The following is a 24249-nucleotide window of genomic DNA, read 5'->3' on the forward strand; positions in this document are numbered from 1 at the left end:
GATAGTGTGTAGTATTTTACTTGATTTATCTTGCAGTTAATATTGTTGGATAGTGTGTAGTATTTTTACTTGCAGTTTATCTTGCAGTGTAATATTGTTTTATCTTGGATGTTGGATGTGTAGTATTTTACTTGATTTATCTTGCAGTTAATATTGTTGGATAGTGTGTAGTATTTTACTTGATTTATCTTGCAGTTAATATTGTTGGATAGTGTGTAGTATTTTACTTGATTTATCTTGCAGTTAATATTGTTGGATAGTGTGTAGTATTTTACTTGATTTATCTTGCAGTTAATATTGTTGGATAGTGTGTAGTATTTTACTTGATTTATCTTGCAGTTAATATTGTTGGATATTGTTGGTGTGTGTAGTATTTTACTTGATTTATCTTGCAGTTAATATTGTTGGATAGTGTGTAGTATTTTACTTGATTTATCTTGCAGTTAATATTGTTGGATAGTGTGTAGTATTTTACTTGATTTATCTTGCAGTTAATATTGTTGGATAGTGTGTAGTATTTTACTTGATTTATCTTGCAGTTAATATTGTTGGATAGTGTGTAGTATTTTACTTGATTTATCTTGCAGTTAATATTGTTGGATAGTGTGTAGTATTTTACTTGATTTATCTTGCAGTTAATATTGTTGGATAGTGTGTAGTATTTTACTTGATTTATCTTGCAGTTAATATTGTTGGATAGTGTGTAGTATTTTACTTGATTTATCTTGCAGTTAATATTGTTGGATAGTGTGTAGTATTTTACTTGATTTATCTTGCAGTTAATATTGTTGGATAGTGTGTAGTATTTTACTTGTTTTATCTTGCAGTTAATATTGTTGGATAGTGTGTAGTATTTTACTTGATTTATCTTGCAGTTAATATTGTTGGATAGTGTGTAGTATTTTACTTGATTTATCTTGCAGTTAATATTGTTGGATAGTGTGTAGTATTTTACTTGATTTATCTTGCAGTTAATATTGTTGGATAGTGTGTAGTATTTTACTTGATTTATCTTGCAGTTAATATTGTTGGATAGTGTGTAGTATTTTACTTGATTTATCTTGCAGTTAATATTGTTGGATAGTGTGTAGTATTTTACTTGATTTATCTTGCAGTTAATATTGTTGGATAGTGTGTAGTATTTTACTTGATTTATCTTGCAGTTAATATTGTTGGATAGTGTGTAGTATTTTACTTGATTTATCTTGCAGTTAATATTGTTGGATAGTGTGTAGTATTTTACTTGATTTATCTTGCAGTTAATATTGTTGGATAGTGTGTAGTATTTTACTTGATTTATCTTGCAGTTAATATTGTTGGATAGTGTGTAGTATTTTACTTGATTTATCTTGCAGTTAATATTGTTGGATAGTGTGTAGTATTTTACTTGATTTATCTTGCAGTTAATATTGTTGGATAGTGTGTAGTATTTTACTTGATTTATCTTGCAGTTAATATTGTTGGATAGTGTGTAGTATTTTACTTGATTTATCTTGCAGTTAATATTGTTGGATAGTGTGTAGTATTTTACTTGATTTATCTTGCAGTTAATATTGTTGGATAGTGTGTAGTATTTTACTTGATTTATCTTGCAGTTAATATTGTTGGATAGTGTGTAGTATTTTACTTGATTTATCTTGCAGTTAATATTGTTGGATAGTGTGTAGTATTTTACTTGATTTATCTTGCAGTTAATATTGTTGGATAGTGTGTAGTATTTTACTTGATTTATCTTGCAGTTAATATTGTTGGATAGTGTGTAGTATTTTACTTGATTTATCTTGCAGTTAATATTGTTGGATAGTGTGTAGTATTTTACTTGATTTATCTTGCAGTTAATATTGTTGGATAGTGTGTAGTATTTTACTTGATTTATCTTGCAGTTAATATTGTTGGATAGTGTGTAGTATTTTACTTGATTTATCTTGCAGTTAATATTGTTGGATAGTGTGTAGTATTTTACTTGATTTATCTTGCAGTTAATATTGTTGGATAGTGTGTAGTATTTTACTTGATTTATCTTGCAGTTAATATTGTTGGATAGTGTGTAGTATTTTACTTGATTTATCTTGCAGTTAATATTGTTGGATAGTGTGTAGTATTTTACTTGATTTATCTTGCAGTTAATATTGTTGGATAGTGTGTAGTATTTTACTTGATTTATCTTGCAGTTAATATTGTTGGATAGTGTGTAGTATTTTACTTGATTTATCTTGCAGTTAATATTGTTGGATAGTGTGTAGTATTTTACTTGATTTATCTTGCAGTTAATATTGTTGGATAGTGTGTAGTATTTTACTTGATTTATCTTGCAGTTAATATTGTTGGATAGTGTGTAGTATTTTACTTGATTTATCTTGCAGTTAATATTGTTGGATAGTGTGTAGTATTTTACTTGATTTATCTTGCAGTTAATATTGTTGGATAGTGTGTAGTATTTTACTTGATTTATCTTGCAGTTAATATTGTTGGATAGTGTGTAGTATTTTACTTGATTTATCTTGCAGTTAATATTGTTGGATAGTGTGTAGTATTTTACTTGATTTATCTTGCAGTTAATATTGTTGGATAGTGTGTAGTATTTTACTTGATTTATCTTGCAGTTAATATTGTTGGATAGTGTGTAGTATTTTACTTGATTTATCTTGCAGTTAATATTGTTGGATAGTGTGTAGTATTTTACTTGATTTATCTTGCAGTTAATATTGTTGGATAGTGTGTAGTATTTTACTTGATTTATCTTGCAGTTAATATTGTTGGATAGTGTGTAGTATTTTACTTGATTTATCTTGCAGTTAATATTGTTGGATAGTGTGTAGTATTTTACTTGATTTATCTTGCAGTTAATATTGTTGGATAGTGTGTAGTATTTTACTTGATTTATCTTGCAGTTAATATTGTTGGATAGTGTGTAGTATTTTACTTGATTTATCTTGCAGTTAATATTGTTGGATAGTGTGTAGTATTTTACTTGATTTATCTTGCAGTTAATATTGTTGGATAGTGTGTAGTATTTTACTTGATTTATCTTGCAGTTAATATTGTTGGATAGTGTGTAGTATTTTACTTGATTTATCTTGCAGTTAATATTGTTGGATAGTGTGTAGTATTTTACTTGATTTATCTTGCAGTTAATATTGTTGGATAGTGTGTAGTATTTTACTTGATTTATCTTGCAGTTAATATTGTTGGATAGTGTGTAGTATTTTACTTGATTTATCTTGCAGTTAATATTGTTGGATAGTGTGTAGTATTTTACTTGATTTATCTTGCAGTTAATATTGTTGGATAGTGTGTAGTATTTTACTTGATTTATCTTGCAGTTAATATTGTTGGATAGTGTGTAGTATTTTACTTGATTTATCTTGCAGTTAATATTGTTGGATAGTGTGTAGTATTTTACTTGATTTATCTTGCAGTTAATATTGTTGGATAGTGTGTAGTATTTTACTTGATTTATCTTGCAGTTAATATTGTTGGATAGTGTGTAGTATTTTACTTGATTTATCTTGCAGTTAATATTGTTGGATAGTGTGTAGTATTTTACTTGATTTATCTTGCAGTTAATATTGTTGGATAGTGTGTAGTATTTTACTTGATTTATCTTGCAGTTAATATTGTTGGATAGTGTGTAGTATTTTACTTGATTTATCTTGCAGTTAATATTGTTGGATAGTGTGTAGTATTTTACTTGATTTATCTTGCAGTTAATATTGTTGGATAGTGTGTAGTATTTTACTTGATTTATCTTGCAGTTAATATTGTTGGATAGTGTGTAGTATTTTACTTGATTTATCTTGCAGTTAATATTGTTGGATAGTGTGTAGTATTTTACTTGATTTATCTTGCAGTTAATATTGTTGGATAGTGTGTAGTATTTTACTTGATTTATCTTGCAGTTAATATTGTTGGATAGTGTGTAGTATTTTACTTGATTTATCTTGCAGTTAATATTGTTGGATAGTGTGTAGTATTTTACTTGATTTATCTTGCAGTTAATATTGTTGGATAGTGTGTAGTATTTTACTTGATTTATCTTGCAGTTAATATTGTTGGATAGTGTGTAGTATTTTACTTGATTTATCTTGCAGTTAATATTGTTGGATAGTGTGTAGTATTTTACTTGATTTATCTTGCAGTTAATATTGTTGGATAGTGTGTAGTATTTTACTTGATTTATCTTGCAGTTAATATTGTTGGATAGTGTGTAGTATTTTACTTGATTTATCTTGCAGTTAATATTGTTGGATAGTGTGTAGTATTTTACTTGATTTATCTTGCAGTTAATATTGTTGGATAGTGTGTAGTATTTTACTTGATTTATCTTGCAGTTAATATTGTTGGATAGTGTGTAGTATTTTACTTGATTTATCTTGCAGTTAATATTGTTGGATAGTGTGTAGTATTTTACTTGATTTATCTTGCAGTTAATATTGTTGGATAGTGTGTAGTATTTTACTTGATTTATCTTGCAGTTAATATTGTTGGATAGTGTGTAGTATTTTACTTGATTTATCTTGCAGTTAATATTGTTGGATAGTGTGTAGTATTTTACTTGATTTATCTTGCAGTTAATATTGTTGGATAGTGTGTAGTATTTTACTTGATTTATCTTGCAGTTAATATTGTTGGATAGTGTGTAGTATTTTACTTGATTTATCTTGCAGTTAATATTGTTGGATAGTGTGTAGTATTTTACTTGATTTATCTTGCAGTTAATATTGTTGGATAGTGTGTAGTATTTTACTTGATTTATCTTGCAGTTAATATTGTTGGATAGTGTGTAGTATTTTACTTGATTTATCTTGCAGTTAATATTGTTGGATAGTGTGTAGTATTTTACTTGATTTATCTTGCAGTTAATATTGTTGGATAGTGTGTAGTATTTTACTTGATTTATCTTGCAGTTAATATTGTTGGATAGTGTGTAGTATTTTACTTGATTTATCTTGCAGTTAATATTGTTGGATAGTGTGTAGTATTTTACTTGATTTATCTTGCAGTTAATATTGATGGATAGTGTGTAGTATTTTACTTGATTTATCTTGCAGTTAATATTGTTGGATAGTGTGTAGTATTTTACTTGATTTATCTTGCAGTTAATATTGTTGGATAGTGTGTAGTATTTTACTTGATTTATCTTGCAGTTAATATTGTTGGATAGTGTGTAGTATTTTACTTGATTTATCTTGCAGTTAATATTGTTGGATAGTGTGTAGTATTTTACTTGATTTATCTTGCAGTTAATATTGTTGGATAGTGTGTAGTATTTTACTTGATTTATCTTGCAGTTAATATTGTTGGATAGTGTGTAGTATTTTACTTGATTTATCTTGCAGTTAATATTGTTGGATAGTGTGTAGTATTTTACTTGATTTATCTTGCAGTTAATATTGTTGGATAGTGTGTAGTATTTTACTTGATTTATCTTGCAGTTAATATTGTTGGATAGTGTGTAGTATTTTACTTGATTTATCTTGCAGTTAATATTGTTGGATAGTGTGTAGTATTTTACTTGTTTTATCTTGCAGTTAATATTGTTGGATAGTGTGTAGTATTTTACTTGATTTATCTTGCAGTTAATATTGTTGGATAGTGTGTAGTATTTTACTTGATTTATCTTGCAGTTAATATTGTTGGATAGTGTGTAGTATTTTACTTGATTTATCTTGCAGTTAATATTGTTGGATAGTGTGTAGTATTTTACTTGATTTATCTTGCAGTTAATATTGTTGGATAGTGTGTAGTATTTTACTTGATTTATCTTGCAGTTAATATTGTTGGATAGTGTGTAGTATTTTACTTGATTTATCTTGCAGTTAATATTGTTGGATAGTGTGTAGTATTTTACTTGATTTATCTTGCAGTTAATATTGTTGGATAGTGTGTAGTATTTTACTTGATTTATCTTGCAGTTAATATTGTTGGATAGTGTGTAGTATTTTACTTGATTTATCTTGCAGTTAATATTGTTGGATAGTGTGTAGTATTTTACTTGATTTATCTTGCAGTTAATATTGTTGGATAGTGTGTAGTATTTTACTTGATTTATCTTGCAGTTAATATTGTTGGATAGTGTGTAGTATTTTACTTGATTTATCTTGCAGTTAATATTGTTGGATAGTGTGTAGTATTTTACTTGATTTATCTTGCAGTTAATATTGTTGGATAGTGTGTAGTATTTTACTTGATTTATCTTGCAGTTAATATTGTTGGATAGTGTGTAGTATTTTACTTGATTTATCTTGCAGTTAATATTGTTGGATAGTGTGTAGTATTTTACTTGATTTATCTTGCAGTTAATATTGTTGGATAGTGTGTAGTATTTTACTTGATTTATCTTGCAGTTAATATTGTTGGATAGTGTGTAGTATTTTACTTGATTTATCTTGCAGTTAATATTGTTGGATAGTGTGTAGTATTTTACTTGATTTATCTTGCAGTTAATATTGTTGGATAGTGTGTAGTATTTTACTTGATTTATCTTGCAGTTAATATTGTTGGATAGTGTGTAGTATTTTACTTGATTTATCTTGCAGTTAATATTGTTGGATAGTGTGTAGTATTTTACTTGATTTATCTTGCAGTTAATATTGTTGGATAGTGTGTAGTATTTTACTTGATTTATCTTGCAGTTAATATTGTTGGATAGTGTGTAGTATTTTACTTGATTTATCTTGCAGTTAATATTGTTGGATAGTGTGTAGTATTTTACTTGATTTATCTTGCAGTTAATATTGTTGGATAGTGTGTAGTATTTTACTTGATTTATCTTGCAGTTAATATTGTTGGATAGTGTGTAGTATTTTACTTGATTTATCTTGCAGTTAATATTGTTGGATAGTGTGTAGTATTTTACTTGATTTATCTTGCAGTTAATATTGTTGGATAGTGTGTAGTATTTTACTTGATTTATCTTGCAGTTAATATTGTTGGATAGTGTGTAGTATTTTACTTGATTTATCTTGCAGTTAATATTGTTGGATAGTGTGTAGTATTTTACTTGATTTATCTTGCAGTTAATATTGTTGGATAGTGTGTAGTATTTTACTTGATTTATCTTGCAGTTAATATTGTTGGATAGTGTGTAGTATTTTACTTGATTTATCTTGCAGTTAATATTGTTGGATAGTGTGTAGTATTTTACTTGATTTATCTTGCAGTTAATATTGTTGGATAGTGTGTAGTATTTTACTTGATTTATCTTGCAGTTAATATTGTTGGATAGTGTGTAGTATTTTACTTGATTTATCTTGCAGTTAATATTGTTGGATAGTGTGTAGTATTTTACTTGATTTATCTTGCAGTTAATATTGTTGGATAGTGTGTAGTATTTTACTTGATTTATCTTGCAGTTAATATTGTTGGATAGTGTGTAGTATTTTACTTGATTTATCTTGCAGTTAATATTGTTGGATAGTGTGTAGTATTTTACTTGATTTATCTTGCAGTTAATATTGTTGGATAGTGTGTAGTATTTTACTTGATTTATCTTGCAGTTAATATTGTTGGATAGTGTGTAGTATTTTACTTGATTTATCTTGCAGTTAATATTGTTGGATAGTGTGTAGTATTTTACTTGATTTATCTTGCAGTTAATATTGTTGGATAGTGTGTAGTATTTTACTTGATTTATCTTGCAGTTAATATTGTTGGATAGTGTGTAGTATTTTACTTGATTTATCTTGCAGTTAATATTGTTGGATAGTGTGTAGTATTTTACTTGATTTATCTTGCAGTTAATATTGTTGGATAGTGTGTAGTATTTTACTTGATTTATCTTGCAGTTAATATTGTTGGATAGTGTGTAGTATTTTACTTGATTTATCTTGCAGTTAATATTGTTGGATAGTGTGTAGTATTTTACTTGATTTATCTTGCAGTTAATATTGTTGGATAGTGTGTAGTATTTTACTTGATTTATCTTGCAGTTAATATTGTTGGATAGTGTGTAGTATTTTACTTGATTTATCTTGCAGTTAATATTGTTGGATAGTGTGTAGTATTTTACTTGATTTATCTTGCAGTTAATATTGTTGGATAGTGTGTAGTATTTTACTTGATTTATCTTGCAGTTAATATTGTTGGATAGTGTGTAGTATTTTACTTGATTTATCTTGCAGTTAATATTGTTGGATAGTGTGTAGTATTTTACTTGATTTATCTTGCAGTTAATATTGTTGGATAGTGTGTAGTATTTTACTTGATTTATCTTGCAGTTAATATTGTTGGATAGTGTGTAGTATTTTACTTGATTTATCTTGCAGTTAATATTGTTGGATAGTGTGTAGTATTTTACTTGATTTATCTTGCAGTTAATATTGTTGGATAGTGTGTAGTATTTTACTTGATTTATCTTGCAGTTAATATTGTTGGATAGTGTGTAGTATTTTACTTGATTTATCTTGCAGTTAATATTGTTGGATAGTGTGTAGTATTTTACTTGATTTATCTTGCAGTTAATATTGTTGGATAGTGTGTAGTATTTTACTTGATTTATCTTGCAGTTAATATTGTTGGATAGTGGATAGTGTTTAGTATTTTACTTGATTTATTCTTGCAGTTAATATTGTTGATAGTGTGTAGTATTTTACTTGTATTTATCTTGATTTAGTTAATATTGTTGGATAGTGTGTAGTATTTTACTTGATTTATCTTGCAGTTAATATTGTTGGATAGTGTGTAGTATTTTACTTGATTTATCTTGCAGTTAATATTGTTGGATAGTGTGTAGTATTTTACTTGATTTATCTTGCAGTTAATATTGATGGATAGTGTGTAGTATTTTACTTGATTTATCTTGCAGTTAATATTGTTGGATAGTGTGTAGTATTTTACTTGATTTATCTTGCAGTTAATATTGTTGGATAGTGTGTAGTATTTTACTTGATTTATCTTGCAGTTAATATTGATGGATAGTGTGTAGTATTTTACTTGATTTATCTTGAAGTTAATATTGATGGCTAGTGTGTAGTATTTTACTTGATTTATCTTGCAGTTAATATTGTTGGATAGTGTGTAGTATTTTACTTGATTTATCTTGCAGTTAATATTGTTGGATAGTGTGTAGTATTTTACTTGATTTATCTTGCAGTTAATATTATTGGATAGTGTGTAGTATTTTACTTGTTTTATCTTGCAGTTAATATTGTTGGATAGTGTGTAGTATTTTACTTGATTTATCTTGCAGTTAATATTGTTGGATAGTGTGTAGTATTTTACTTGATTTATCTTGCAGTTAATATTGTTGGATAGTGTGTAGTATTTTACTTGATTTATCTTGCAGTTAATATTGTTGGATAGTGTGTAGTATTTTACTTGATTTATCTTGCAGTTAATATTGTTGGATAGTGTGTAGTATTTTACTTGATTTATCTTGCAGTTAATATTGTTGGATAGTGTGTAGTATTTTACTTGATTTATCTTGCAGTTAATATTGTTGGATAGTGTGTAGTATTTTACTTGATTTATCTTGCAGTTAATATTGTTGGATAGTGTGTAGTATTTTACTTGATTTATCTTGCAGTTAATATTGTTGGATAGTGTGTAGTATTTTACTTGATTTATCTTGCAGTTAATATTATTGGATAGTGTGTAGTATTTTACTTGTTTTATCTTGCAGTTAATATTGTTGGATAGTGTGTAGTATTTTACTTGATTTATCTTGCAGTTAATATTGATGGATAGTGTGTAGTATTTTACTTGATTTATCTTGCAGTTAATATTGTTGGATAGTGTGTAGTATTTTACTTGATTTATCTTGCAGTTAATATTGTTGGATAGTGTGTAGTATTTTACTTGATTTATCTTGCAGTTAATATTGTTGGATAGTGTGTAGTATTTTACTTGATTTATCTTGCAGTTAATATTGTTGGATAGTGTGTAGTATTTTACTTGATTTATCTTGCAGTTAATATTGTTGGATAGTGTGTAGTATTTTACTTGATTTATCTTGCAGTTAATATTGTTGGATAGTGTGTAGTATTTTACTTGATTTATCTTGCAGTTAATATTGTTGGATAGTGTGTAGTATTTTACTTGATTTATCTTGCAGTTAATATTGTTGGATAGTGTGTAGTATTTTACTTGATTTATCTTGCAGTTAATATTGTTGGATAGTGTGTAGTATTTTACTTGATTTATCTTGCAGTTAATATTGTTGGATAGTGTGTAGTATTTTACTTGATTTATCTTGCAGTTAATATTGTTGGATAGTGTGTAGTATTTTACTTGATTTATCTTGCAGTTAATATTGTTGGATAGTGTGTAGTATTTTACTTGATTTATCTTGCAGTTAATATTGTTGGATAGTGTGTAGTATTTTACTTGATTTATCTTGCAGTTAATATTGTTGGATAGTGTGTAGTATTTTACTTGATTTATCTTGCAGTTAATATTGTTGGATAGTGTGTAGTATTTTACTTGATTTATCTTGCAGTTAATATTGTTGGATAGTGTGTAGTATTTTACTTGATTTATCTTGCAGTTAATATTGTTGGATAGTGTGTAGTATTTTACTTGATTTATCTTGCAGTTAATATTGTTGGATAGTGTGTAGTATTTTACTTGATTTATCTTGCAGTTAATATTGTTGGATAGTGTGTAGTATTTTACTTGATTTATCTTGCAGTTAATATTGTTGGATAGTGTGTAGTATTTTACTTGATTTATCTTGCAGTTAATATTGTTGGATAGTGTGTAGTATTTTACTTGATTTATCTTGCAGTTAATATTGTTGGATAGTGTGTAGTATTTTACTTGATTTATCTTGCAGTTAATATTGTTGGATAGTGTGTAGTATTTTACTTGATTTATCTTGCAGTTAATATTGTTGGATAGTGTGTAGTATTTTACTTGATTTATCTTGCAGTTAATATTGTTGGATAGTGTGTAGTATTTTACTTGATTTATCTTGCAGTTAATATTGTTGGATAGTGTGTAGTATTTTACTTGATTTATCTTGCAGTTAATATTGTTGGATAGTGTGTAGTATTTTACTTGATTTATCTTGCAGTTAATATTATTGGATAGTGTGTAGTATTTTACTTGATTTATCTTGCAGTTAATATTGTTGGATAGTGTGTAGTATTTTACTTGATTTATCTTGCAGTTAATATTGATGGATAGTGTGTAGTATTTTACTTGATTTATCTTGCAGTTAATATTGTTGGATAGTGTGTAGTATTTTACTTGATTTATCTTGCAGTTAATATTGTTGGATAGTGTGTAGTATTTTACTTGATTTATCTTGCAGTTAATATTGTTGGATAGTGTGTAGTATTTTACTTGATTTATCTTGCAGTTAATATTGTTGGATAGTGTGTAGTATTTTACTTGATTTATCTTGCAGTTAATATTGTTGGATAGTGTGTAGTATTTTACTTGATTTATCTTGCAGTTAATATTGTTGGATAGTGTGTAGTATTTTACTTGATTTATCTTGCAGTTAATATTGTTGGATAGTGTGTAGTATTTTACTTGATTTATCTTGCAGTTAATATTGTTGGATAGTGTGTAGTATTTTACTTGATTTATCTTGCAGTTAATATTGTTGGATAGTGTGTAGTATTTTACTTGATTTATCTTGCAGTTAATATTGTTGGATAGTGTGTAGTATTTTACTTGATTTATCTTGCAGTTAATATTGTTGGATAGTGTGTAGTATTTTACTTGATTTATCTTGCAGTTAATATTGTTGGATAGTGTGTAGTATTTTACTTGATTTATCTTGCAGTTAATATTGTTGGATAGTGTGTAGTATTTTACTTGATTTATCTTGCAGTTAATATTGTTGGATAGTGTGTAGTATTTTACTTGATTTATCTTGTAGTTAATATTGATGGATAGTGTGTAGTATTTTACTTGATTTATCTTGCAGTTAATATTGTTGGATAGTGTGTAGTATTTTACTTGATTTATCTTGCAGTTAATATTGTTGGATAGTGTGTAGTATTTTACTTGATTTATCTTGCAGTTAATATTGTTGGATAGTGTGTAGTATTTTACTTGATTTATCTTGCAGTTAATATTGTTGGATAGTGTGTAGTATTTTACTTGATTTATCTTGCAGTTAATATTGTTGGATAGTGTGTAGTATTTTACTTGATTTATCTTGCAGTTAATATTGTTGGATAGTGTGTAGTATTTTACTTGATTTATCTTGCAGTTAATATTGTTGGATAGTGTGTAGTATTTTACTTGATTTATCTTGCAGTTAATATTGTTGGATAGTGTGTAGTATTTTACTTGATTTATCTTGCAGTTAATATTGTTGGATAGTGTGTAGTATTTTACTTGATTTATCTTGCAGTTAATATTGTTGGATAGTGTGTAGTATTTTACTTGATTTATCTTGCAGTTAATATTGTTGGATAGTGTGTAGTATTTTACTTGATTTATCTTGCAGTTAATATTGTTGGATAGTAGTGTGTAGTATTTTACTTGATTTATCTTGCAGTTAATATTGTTGGATAGTGTGTAGTATTTTACTTGATTTATCTTGCAGTTAATATTGTTGGATAGTGTGTAGTATTTTACTTGATTTATCTTGCAGTTAATATTGTTGGATAGTGTGTAGTATTTTACTTGATTTATCTTGCAGTTAATATTGTTGGATAGTGTGTAGTATTTTACTTGATTTATCTTGCAGTTAATATTGTTGGATAGTGTGTAGTATTTTACTTGATTTATCTTGCAGTTAATATTGTTGGATAGTGTGTAGTATTTTACTTGATTTATCTTGCAGTTAATATTGATGGATAGTGTGTAGTATTTTACTTGATTTATCTTGCAGTTAATATTGTTGGATAGTGTGTAGTATTTTACTTGATTTATCTTGCAGTTAATATTGTTGGATAGTGTGTAGTATTTTACTTGATTTATCTTGCAGTTAATATTATTGGATAGTGTGTAGTATTTTACTTGATTTATCTTGCAGTTAATATTGTTGGATAGTGTGTAGTATTTTACTTGATTTATCTTGCAGTTAATATTGTTGGATAGTGTGTAGTATTTTACTTGATTTATCTTGCAGTTAATATTGATGGATAGTGTGTAGTATTTTACTTGATTTATCTTGCAGTTAATATTGTTGGATAGTGTGTAGTATTTTACTTGATTTATCTTGCAGTTAATATTATTGGATAGTGTGTAGTATTTTACTTGTTTTATCTTGCAGTTAATATTGTTGGATAGTGTGTAGTATTTTACTTGATTTATCTTGCAGTTAATATTGATGGATAGTGTGTAGTATTTTACTTGATTTATCTTGCAGTTAATATTGTTGGATAGTGTGTAGTATTTTACTTGATTTATCTTGCAGTTAATATTGTTGGATAGTGTGTAGTATTTTACTTGATTTATCTTGCAGTTAATATTGTTGGATAGTGTGTAGTATTTTACTTGATTTATCTTGCAGTTAATATTGTTGGATAGTGTGTAGTATTTTACTTGATTTATCTTGCAGTTAATATTGATGGATAGTGTGTAGTATTTTACTTGATTTATCTTGCAGTTAATATTGTTGGATAGTGTGTAGTATTTTACTTGATTTATCTTGCAGTTAATATTGTTGGATAGTGTGTAGTATTTTACTTGATTTATCTTGCAGTTAATATTGTTGGATAGTGTGTAGTATTTTACTTGATTTATCTTGCAGTTAATATTGTTGGATAGTGTGTAGTATTTTACTTGATTTATCTTGCAGTTAATATTGTTGGATAGTGTGTAGTATTTTACTTGATTTATCTTGCAGTTAATATTGTTGGATAGTGTGTAGTATTTTACTTGATTTATCTTGCAGTTAATATTGTTGGATAGTGTGTAGTATTTTACTTGATTTATCTTGCAGTTAATATTGTTGGATAGTGTGTAGTATTTTACTTGATTTATCTTGCAGTTAATATTGTTGGATAGTGTGTAGTATTTTACTTGATTTATCTTGCAGTTAATATTGTTGGATAGTGTGTAGTATTTTACTTGATTTATCTTGCAGTTAATATTGTTGGATAGTGTGTAGTATTTTACTTGATTTATCTTGCAGTTAATATTATTGAAAACTGTGCAGTATTTTACTTGATTTATCTTGCAGTTAATATTGTTGGATAGTGTGTAGTATTTTACTTGATTTATCTTGCAGTTAATATTGTTGGATAGTGTGTAGTATTTTACTTATTTATCTTGCAGTTAATATTGTTGGATAGTGTGTAGTATTTTACTTGATTTATCTTGCAGTTAATATTGTTGGATAGTGTGTAGTATTTTACTTGATTTATCTTGCAGTTAATATTATTGAAAACTGTGCAGCATTTTACTTGATTTATCTTGCAGTTAATATTGTTGGATAGTGTGTAGTATTTTACTTGATTTATCTTGCAGTTAATATTGTTGGATAGTGTGTAGTATTTTACTTGATTTATCTTGCAGTTAATATTGTTGGATAGTGTGTAGTATTTTACTTGATTTATCTTGCAGTTAATATTGTTGGATAGTGTGTAGTATTTTACTTGATTTATCTTGCAGTTAATATTGTTGAATAGTGTGTAGTATTTTACTTGATTTATCTTGCAGTTAATATTGTTGGATAGTGTGTAGTATTTTACTTGATTTATCTTGCAGTTAATATTGTTGGATAGTGTGTAGTATTTTACTTGATTTATCTTGCAGTTAATATTGTTGGATAGTGTGTAGTATTTTACTTGATTTATCTTGCAGTTAATATTGTTGGATAGTGTGTAGTATTTTACTTGATTTATCTTGCAGTTAATATTGTTGGATAGTGTGTAGTATTTTACTTGATTTATCTTGCAGTTAATATTGTTGGATAGTGTGTAGTATTTTACTTGATTTATCTTGCAGTTAATATTGTTGGATAGTGTGTAGTATTTTACTTGATTTATCTTGCAGTTAATATTGTTGGATAGTGTGTAGTATTTTACTTGTTTTATCTTGCAGTTAATATTGTTGGATAGTGTGTAGTATTTTACTTGATTTATCTTGCAGTTAATATTGTTGGATAGTGTGTAGTATTTTACTTGATTTATCTTGCAGTTAATATTGTTGGATAGTGTGTAGTATTTTACTTGATTTATCTTGCAGTTAATATTGTTGGATAGTGTGTAGTATTTTACTTGATTTATCTTGCAGTTAATATTGTTGGATAGTGTGTAGTATTTTACTTGATTTATCTTGCAGTTAATATTGTTGGATAGTGTGTAGTATTTTACTTGATTTATCTTGCAGTTAATATTGTTGGATAGTGTGTAGTATTTTACTTGATTTATCTTGCAGTTAATATTATTGGATAGTGTGTAGTATTTTACTTGTTTTATCTTGCAGTTAATATTGTTGGATAGTGTGTAGTATTTTACTTGATTTATCTTGTAGTTAATATTGATGGATAGTGTGTAGTATTTTACTTGATTTATCTTGCAGTTAATATTGTTGGATAGTGTGCAGTATTTTACTTGATTTATCTTGAAGTTAATATTGATGGCTAGTGTGTAGTATTTTACTTGATTTATCTTGCAGTTAATATTGATGGATAGTGTGTAGTATTTTACTTGATTTATCTTGCAGTTAATATTGTTGGATAGTGTGTAGTATTTTACTTGATTTATCTTGCAGTTAATATTATTGGATAGTGTGTAGTATTTTACTTGTTTTATCTTGCAGTTAATATTGTTGGATAGTGTGTAGTATTTTACTTGATTTATCTTGCAGTTAATATTGATGGATAGTGTGTAGTATTTTACTTCATTTATCTTGCAGTTAATATTGTTGGATAGTGTGTAGTATTTTACTTGATTTATCTTGCAGTTAATATTGATGGATAGTGTGTAGTATTTTACTTGATTTATCTTGCAGTTAATATTGTTGGATAGTGTGTAGTATTTTACTTGATTTATCTTGCAGTTAATATTGTTGGATAGTGTGTAGTATTTTACTTGATTTATCTTGCAGTTAATATTATTGAATAGTGTGTAGTATTTTACTTCTTTTATCTTGCAATTAATATTGTTGGATAGTGTGTAGTATTTTACTTGATTTATCTTGCAGTTAATATTGATGGATAGTGTGCATTATTTTACTTGATTTATCTTGAAGTTAATATTGTTGGATAGTGTGTAGTATTTTACTTGATTTATCTTGCAGTTAATATTGATGGATAGTGTGTAGTATTTTACTTGATTTATCTTGCAGTTAATATTGTTGGATAGTGTGTAGTATTTTACTTGATTTATCTTGCAGTTAATATTGTTGGAGAGTGTGTAGTATTTTACTTGATTTATCTTGTAGTTAATATTGTTGGAGAGTGTGTAGTATTTTACTTGATTTATCTTGCAGTTAATATTGTTGGATAGTGTGTAGTATTTTACTTGATTTATCTTGCAGTTAATATATTGGATAGTGTGTAGTATTTTACTTGATTTACCTTGCAGTTAATATTGTTTGATAGTGTGTAGTATTTTACTTGATTTATCTTGCAGTTAATATTGTTGGAGAGTGTGCAGTATTTTACTTGATTTATCTTGCTGTTAATATTGTTGGATAGTGTGTAGTATTTTACTTGATTTATCTTGCAGTTAATATTGTTGGATAGTGTGTAGTATTTTACTTGATTTACCTTTCAGTTAATATTGTTTGATAGTGTGTAGTATTTTACTTGATTTATTTTGCAGTTAATATTGTTAGGTTGTGTGTAGTATTTTATTTGATTTATCTTGCAGTTAATATTGTTGGATAGTGTGTAGTATTTTACTTGATTTATCTTGCAGTTAATATTATTGAATAGTGTGTAGTATTTTACTTCTTTTATCTTGCAGTTAATATTGTTGGATAGTGTGTAGTATTTTACTTGATTTATCTTGCAGTTAATATTGATGGATAGTTTGTAGTATTTTACTTGATTTATCTTGCAGTTAATATTGTTGGATAGTGTGTAGTATTTTACTTGATTTATCTTGCAGTTAATATTGATGGATAGTGTGTAGTATTTTACTTGATTTATCTTGCAGTTAATATTGTTGGATAGTGTGTAGTATTTTACTTGATTTATCTTGCAGTTAATATTGTTGGATAGTGTGTAGTATTTTACTTGATTTATCTTGCAGTTAATATTGTTGGATAGTGTGTAGTATTTTACTTGATTTATCTTGCAGTTAATATTGTTGGATAGTGTGTAGTATTTTACTTGATTTATCTTGCAGTTAATATTGTTTGATAGTGTGTAGTATTTTACTTGATTTATCTTACAGTTAATATTGTTGGATAGTGTGTAGTATTTTACTTGATTTATTTTGCAGTTAATATTGTTGGATAGTGAACAATAGCTTACATAATTCATACTGCACTTTAAACTGTTATAGAAACGTCAGTCAGTATTGTTGGATATTGAACAGTATGTTTGCAAGTTTTATTAAATTTACAGCGAAGACAGTCCCTGAAGATGCTATTATTGAAAGGAGCCTTTTCTTACTTAAATAACAAACTAAATTTTCCCATCAGCATTGGGTTAAAGGTTATTAGAGTGTAGAAGAAGCTTATGCAAGTTATTAACTAGATTTAGAGTAATGTCACCCCCCTGAAGATACAGTTCCTGTCATGAGACTTTGTTACTCATATAGCAAACTAAACTTACCCATCATCATCAGGTTCAAGGTTATTAGGGTTCATAAAGAATGTATGTAAGTTATTCATTAGAACTGGAGTGAAAGCAGCCCCTGATGATACTATTCCTGCCACGAGGGCTTTATTGTTGGGAAACCACTGTAAACGACAAAACGTGACCAATTATTAAGTTTTAAGTTTTCTTTAAAACATATTTATAAAAATAATCTTTAGTATCGGCAATCGACACTATTCAAACTTTAGACATTTGTTGGAACTTATCTCGGAAAATTAGTAAGTCATTTTTTTCTTTCTGGGACAGTTTCTGTTCTATCCTTTCTACTACAAAAATTACATGCGCTGTCATATTTCATAAACAAAAACTCAATGTTTGATTTTCACAATCTATTAAAAATATACAAGCAGTGAGCCTTGATAATAAAATATCAAAATTTGAATTTTATAAAATATTATTATTTTATAATTAACTTTCTGAAATATAATGAAAATTTAACTCTGCCTAAGAAACAGTAATTTGTTTCTTGAAAGATTAATTTTTTTAGATGGTGGAAACAGATGTTATGGTTTTCTCATGTCGGTAAGTCTTAGTATAATCACTTAATGTCATCCTATGAAATCAAGAATAATAATGTTGAAATACCTATAAACGAGTATATATTACGAACATTTCCCTTCGCAAGTTTTCACATTATTTTAAATAATAACGATACTAATTGTCACATGCTTCATTCATTCTTATTCTTCATACTGTAATTACAAATCACATATTTTTAATGTATTAAGTACTGAAATACGAAATTATTTACCTCCATAGCTACTGGTACTAGGAAACCATAAAAACAGAGATAACCTAGATTAGCTATCACACCAAAAATAACAATTGTAGCTTCCAGGCTGTATTGTATGGCCCAGTAAGTTCCAGCTATTCCACAACTGTCAATAATAAAAACATATCATGAGTTATTTACTACTGAATGTAAAAAATACAACCGATTTGTATAGAACCACTTCACTGCATTCGCATTCTACCCTTCTATAAAACAATTGATCTGCTTTTTTTCACTGACACCAAGACATGTATATATATATATATATAGTTACGTATTTTTATGAAATATCGAGTAAACATATTTACTATATAACTTGAGTAAGTATGTCTTGAATTACCTTTGTCGTTTGGATAAAGTTACTGTAAAACTGTCAAATAACGCTATGTAAAAGAAATACTAGAAATGTTTTTTTTTAAACTATTAAATAACAGTAAAAAGACTTCGGGTTCGTGTAAAAAGTAAAATGTGATCGTTCTTGACGGTGTTACAATTTCTAATAACACTACCCAATTTCAATGGTTCATTGCGGCCCGGCATGGCCAAGCGTGTTAAAGCGTGCGACTCGTAATCTGAGTGTCGCGGGTTCGCATCCCCGTTGCGCCAAACATGCTCGCCCTTTCAGCCGTGGGGCGTTATAATGTGACGGTCAATCCCACTATTCATTGGTAAAAGAGTAGCCCAAGAGTCGGCGGTGGGTGGTGATGACTAGTTGCCTTCCCTCTAGTCTTACACTGCTAAATTGGGGACGGCTAGCACAGATAGCCCTCGAGTAGCTTTGTGCGAAATTGAAAAACAAACACATAATGGTTCAAGGCATTAGTCCTAAAATGAAAGATAAATGTGGCCTAAAACAAGACAAAAACATAAAATTTCTAAAAGCAGATAAAGGTAAAAAATGAATAACATCCTATCAGACACGAACACATTTAAACCAATACACACAAATCCAACAAAGACACACGACACGCAACTGAACAAATTACTACTACAAATGAAAAAAGCCAACACAATTTCACAAACACTTTATTCCTACCTACGTAAAACCGACTCACGCACACCGCAAATATACGGCATCCCCAATCCTCATAAACCAGATTGTCCATTACGACCAATTATGTCCACATACGAATCATTTAATTACAATCTTGGTAAATACATAGCACGGGCATTCTCCAAATATGTAACATCAGCCAGCTCATTCATCAAAGACTCTTTCAGTTTCAAGTCTAATCTAAATCAACTTAATCATAAAGCCTTAATGGCCAGTTTCGATGTTATATCCCTCTTTACAGAAGTTCCAACCACTGAAACCTACAAGATAGCCTTAGAATTCTATATCCGAGACCCTAACCCAACTATAGAAATTCCCAGTAACCAGTTAGCAACCCTCATAGAATTCACCACGATAAAGACAAACTTCATGTTCAACAACCAAAACTATATACAAACAAATGGCCTAAGTATGGGCAACCCAGTATCACCAGTTCTAGCCAATATTTTTATGACAGATGTTGAAACACAAGCAATTAACACAGCATTACATCCACCACTATAGTGGTACAGATATGTAAATGACACGGTTGCGGGATTCAAATCTACAGAACACATACTTATTTTTTTCAATTACATTAACTCTATACATCCCAACATTAACTTCACATGTGAACAGGAAGAAAGCAATCAAATATCATTTCTTAACCTCAAAATTACAAGAACCGACACACAATTCAAAACAGAAATCCACCGAAAAATCACCCATACTGGACTATACATTCCTTGGGACTCAGCACATGAAACAAAACAAAAACTCAACATACTAAGAAACCAAATAAACACAGCCATAAAACTATGCTCACCAGATAAAATTAACGATGAATTAGACAAAATAAAACAATACTTCATCAACATCAATAAGTTTGCCCCACAAACCGTATAAAACATTATACACACACACCTAGACAGAAAGCAAAATCAACCAACTAAAGTAAATATATCTCACGAAACCATATACTGCTGTATACCATATATTCCTGACATCAGCAAACAAATAACCAACATTTGGCAAAAATTAGTAACAAAATATGACATTCCAGTTAATACCAAATTTATTCAAAAACCTGGCACAAAACTGAGGTCTATACTATGTAAAAACTACACTGACAAACACCACACAAACATTATTTACAAAATACAATGTGATAACTGCCACGACTTCTATATTGGAGAAACAAGTAGAAAAATGGAAACCAGATTCAAAGAACATAAAAAGTCACCTTCACACGTTTTCGAACACTGCAAGTCAAATAAACACAACCATAGAAAATACTCAAATACTAAATAAAGAAACAAACGCAAAATTAAAGAAGCCTTACTTATACAACAACTTAAACCCAAAATAAACCAATATAAAGGAACGCCTTTATACCTATATTAATATAATAAATAAATAAAATTATATATTCAAACATCTAAGCACGCCCTCTACATTCCGACACTCATTACACAACCCCTTTCAAACATGTGGTCAGCTTCCGGTCAGTTACCTCTTTCTTTGTGAACCTGACGATGACCAAAGAAGGTCGAAACGTTGTTCGCTCTTCTATGTAAAATATTTTCTCAACCCAAACGAGCCGTTTTTGCATATAAAATTAAATGTGGCCAGTTGTGACGCAGTAGCAGTTCACACCTTAAGAACAAAAAAGTAATTCTGTTGTGAGGATTATTTGCAGGAGAACTTTCTCCTTCCAATTACTGTGCAAACTAAATGACCAATTAATGATGGTAAGCTTGGTCCACAATTGCTTATTGAGTAATTTACAACCCACAAAGTGGTGTGATGCATTGTACTGATGGTAGAGTTGTGACACAAAAACGATACCGGCAAAGATTCAGTGTGCCCCCTGGAGTCTGATTTCAAAGTAATAATAACAAATTCTTGAATATCTCTATGGCCAAAAATTCAGAAAAACTAGATTAACACAGATCACAATGAAAATTTGAAGAGTTTCTTGGAATGGAAGATCCCTTTAGGTAAAGAAACATCTTACCATATAGGATTCTTGTTGTAGCTTTGTAACATAATGCAAGCAATTTTTGTAAATTATTGATTATAAAATAAAGGTTTATGTAGAATTCTCCAGGAAAACCATGTATTTACACTTCATCTGACAGTGTTAACACAATCTATATTTTACCTCATAATGTAGGTACTCTGTTACATCCCATTGTTTAACAGTATTCTAATTTGAAATGAAATAGTTATCCTCTGGTTGCTGTCTACAATATCAATGGATTAAATACAGGTGGTTAAGAAATTTGTGAAAAATCCATTAAACATGGTGTGTTTGGATAGTTTTTTCTGGTTAATTGATATATTTATAAACAGTTATTCTATAGTATCTTTAAGACACTCATCAGTGAAACTTTCCTTATAAAATACTTTGTTTCTACAACTTATTTTCTACTTACTGAAGAGATGGTATTTCGAGGATAAACAATTATCACTCAAATACTAAAAACATAAAATAAATCTATAAATGTTAGGTATTACCCAGTGTATAATTCAAATGTTGCCCTACCTAAAAATAACGTTACCAATCACGATAGTAGCCTTTTGTCCAATCCGTTCAGCTACCCAAACACCAATGAATGTGAACGACACTATAGATTCAGTTGTGTAGATTATCCAGGAAGTCTCTTCATATGTCGTGTTATTGTTAACTCTTTGTCTGAGATAAGACGTTAAGTAAGGAGTGATGTTACCAAACAGATAAGGTACTCCAAGACCAACATACATCAAGAAACACCCTAAAACTGCTACACATGGGCGAGCTTTCATTTCTATTAACCGCCAATGAAACGGATGTCGGTATCCTAAAAACGAAACGATAATGTGGAAATTATCAAGTCCAGAATCAAAGTCCCGGTATTTAAAAAAAAACACAGCTGTGATGACCTGGGAACATTAAATTATATAGTTCTTATGTGTGAAGCAGAACTACTCAGTATGTTTTAAAATATAATACAAATAAGTTATTTCACAGTGTTTAATTACACCATAGTGGACCATTTAGTCCACCAAATCTGAATTCTGTCCCACCAATGCGGCGTAAAAATAGGACTACTGGAATGAAATACTAAGATTAAAAAATAGTTTCATCACTTTGTGGCTTAAGTGTTTTGATAGGTTATCATAAAACACAGGTCTTAAAGAAATCAGGAAATGTTTAGTAAGTCCCTTTAAATCCTTCTGTATAAAGAGAAGTAATGTTTATCCCCAGTTATTGTTCTGATAAAGAACAAATGCTAAGGATGTGGGACATACGTGATTATATAAACCGTGATTTCACATTGTCAGGAACAGAGTGATTTTCAATTTAGGTTTTGAATTAGTCCTACCGAAATAGAAATATATGTTGGTGCTCTGTGATTGCACCGACCATTTCATTAATGTACTGTAAAACTGAATTGTGGTTCTAATTTACCTAAAAATTATCACTGAAGAAAGTTTGATGAATTTAGAGCTAAGCTGAATTTAAATTTATTAAAGCACATTAATAAGTATGTCTGAGAACTTATTACACTAAAAATTGGGTTTCGATACTCAAGGTGAGAAGAACACAAATAACACATCGTGTAGCTTGATGTTTAACAACAAGCAAAACCTGGAAGAAATAACCAATTAGCCTAACAATCTGGGGTGTCCTCTTCACATTCTGGATAAGAGATGATACAGATTGAATGCCGTATAGACAATGTCGTTTCTTTGGTATAATCTACCAGCTGTTTCTGCTTGAAAAAAAAACAAAAAAAACAGAACAAGAACAAGACAGTTATTAAATGATGTTTTAATGTTATATAGTCCATGTAGGAAGGTGATTCCCATTCTCCCTTACAATCTGTTTATTTCTCCAGGCTCCAAACCGGGACAGACATTTTATATTGTTATTTGAAGATATTTAGAAGAAAGCCGCCGGAACTACACTCGTGAAACTGTTTGTTTTAGAGCAAAGAAAAATTGAGCTATCTCCTGTGTCCACTGCAGGAATAAAACTTCAAATTTATGTTTCGCAAGTCCGTAAAATTACCGCTGTTCCAGTAGGAGATCTCGCGAAACAACTTTTGGTTAATTAATTATTAATAAAACATACTTCTTAAGAACAGAAAATGGTAAATATATAAACTCAAATACAATTCTATTACAATATTAAATAGAAAGAAAACAGAAAACAAAGGGAAACTGGACAGCACTGTCACCACCAGTCACATTTTCCCCCACCATTGATCACCACAGAGACGAAAAATAAATTATAGTTATTGATTTAAAAGTGTCGCAGTTATTTCTATTCACCAAAAAACAATAAACCCCCACCCCTTCTCAGTGGCATAGCGATATGTCTGCGGACTTACACTGCTAGAAACCGCGTTAAGATACTTGTTGTGGGAAGAGCACAGATAGCCAATTGTGTAGCGTTGGGCTTAATTGGAAAGAGAAAAACAAATAAGAAATACATTTATTTATTGCAGTATTATTTCAACCCATCTCCCTTTCTTAGCGGCGCGACTAAAAGTAAATGTATTAATAATTCGAAATTTATAAGCTACATCTAAATAGGTAAATTCGTTACACTGTACGTAGCTTATTACATATTTTGTTGGACCGAAATCACACACCAATCTAAAAGTGTAAACTGTCACCTACATGGGATTTGCAGCCCCGTCCTTCCAAACTATATACAAAACTTATACTTCTAAACATATACATACAGTGTGAGAAACACACTCCGTGTTA

At 28.9% G+C, this 24249-nt stretch overlaps 1 protein-coding gene across 3 annotated transcripts in view; it reads right to left on the reverse strand.

Annotated features, from left to right (window-relative positions):
• The window catches only part of LOC143230075 (apicoplast pyruvate carrier 1-like), a 227869-nt gene that overhangs the window by 196424 nt on the left and 7196 nt on the right, over window positions 1-24249 (reverse strand). For 2 of the 3 annotated variants that reach the window (XM_076463081.1, XM_076463080.1), the window contains 3 exons: window positions 22037-22331; window positions 18435-18561; window positions 17639-17766 (listed from right to left, as the gene is read on the reverse strand). In XM_076463081.1, coding sequence (XP_076319196.1) covers window positions 17639-17766; window positions 18435-18561; window positions 22037-22296 — 515 coding nt within the window. In that variant the 5' untranslated portion in view covers window positions 22297-22331. The remainder of the gene's footprint in view (window positions 1-17638; window positions 17767-18434; window positions 18562-22036; window positions 22332-24249) is intronic. The other variant, XM_076463082.1, reaches the window with a different exon arrangement.

This window comes from Tachypleus tridentatus, chromosome 10 (assembly GCF_004210375.1).
Source record: "Tachypleus tridentatus isolate NWPU-2018 chromosome 10, ASM421037v1, whole genome shotgun sequence".
Taxonomy (NCBI): domain Eukaryota; kingdom Metazoa; phylum Arthropoda; class Merostomata; order Xiphosura; family Limulidae; genus Tachypleus; species Tachypleus tridentatus.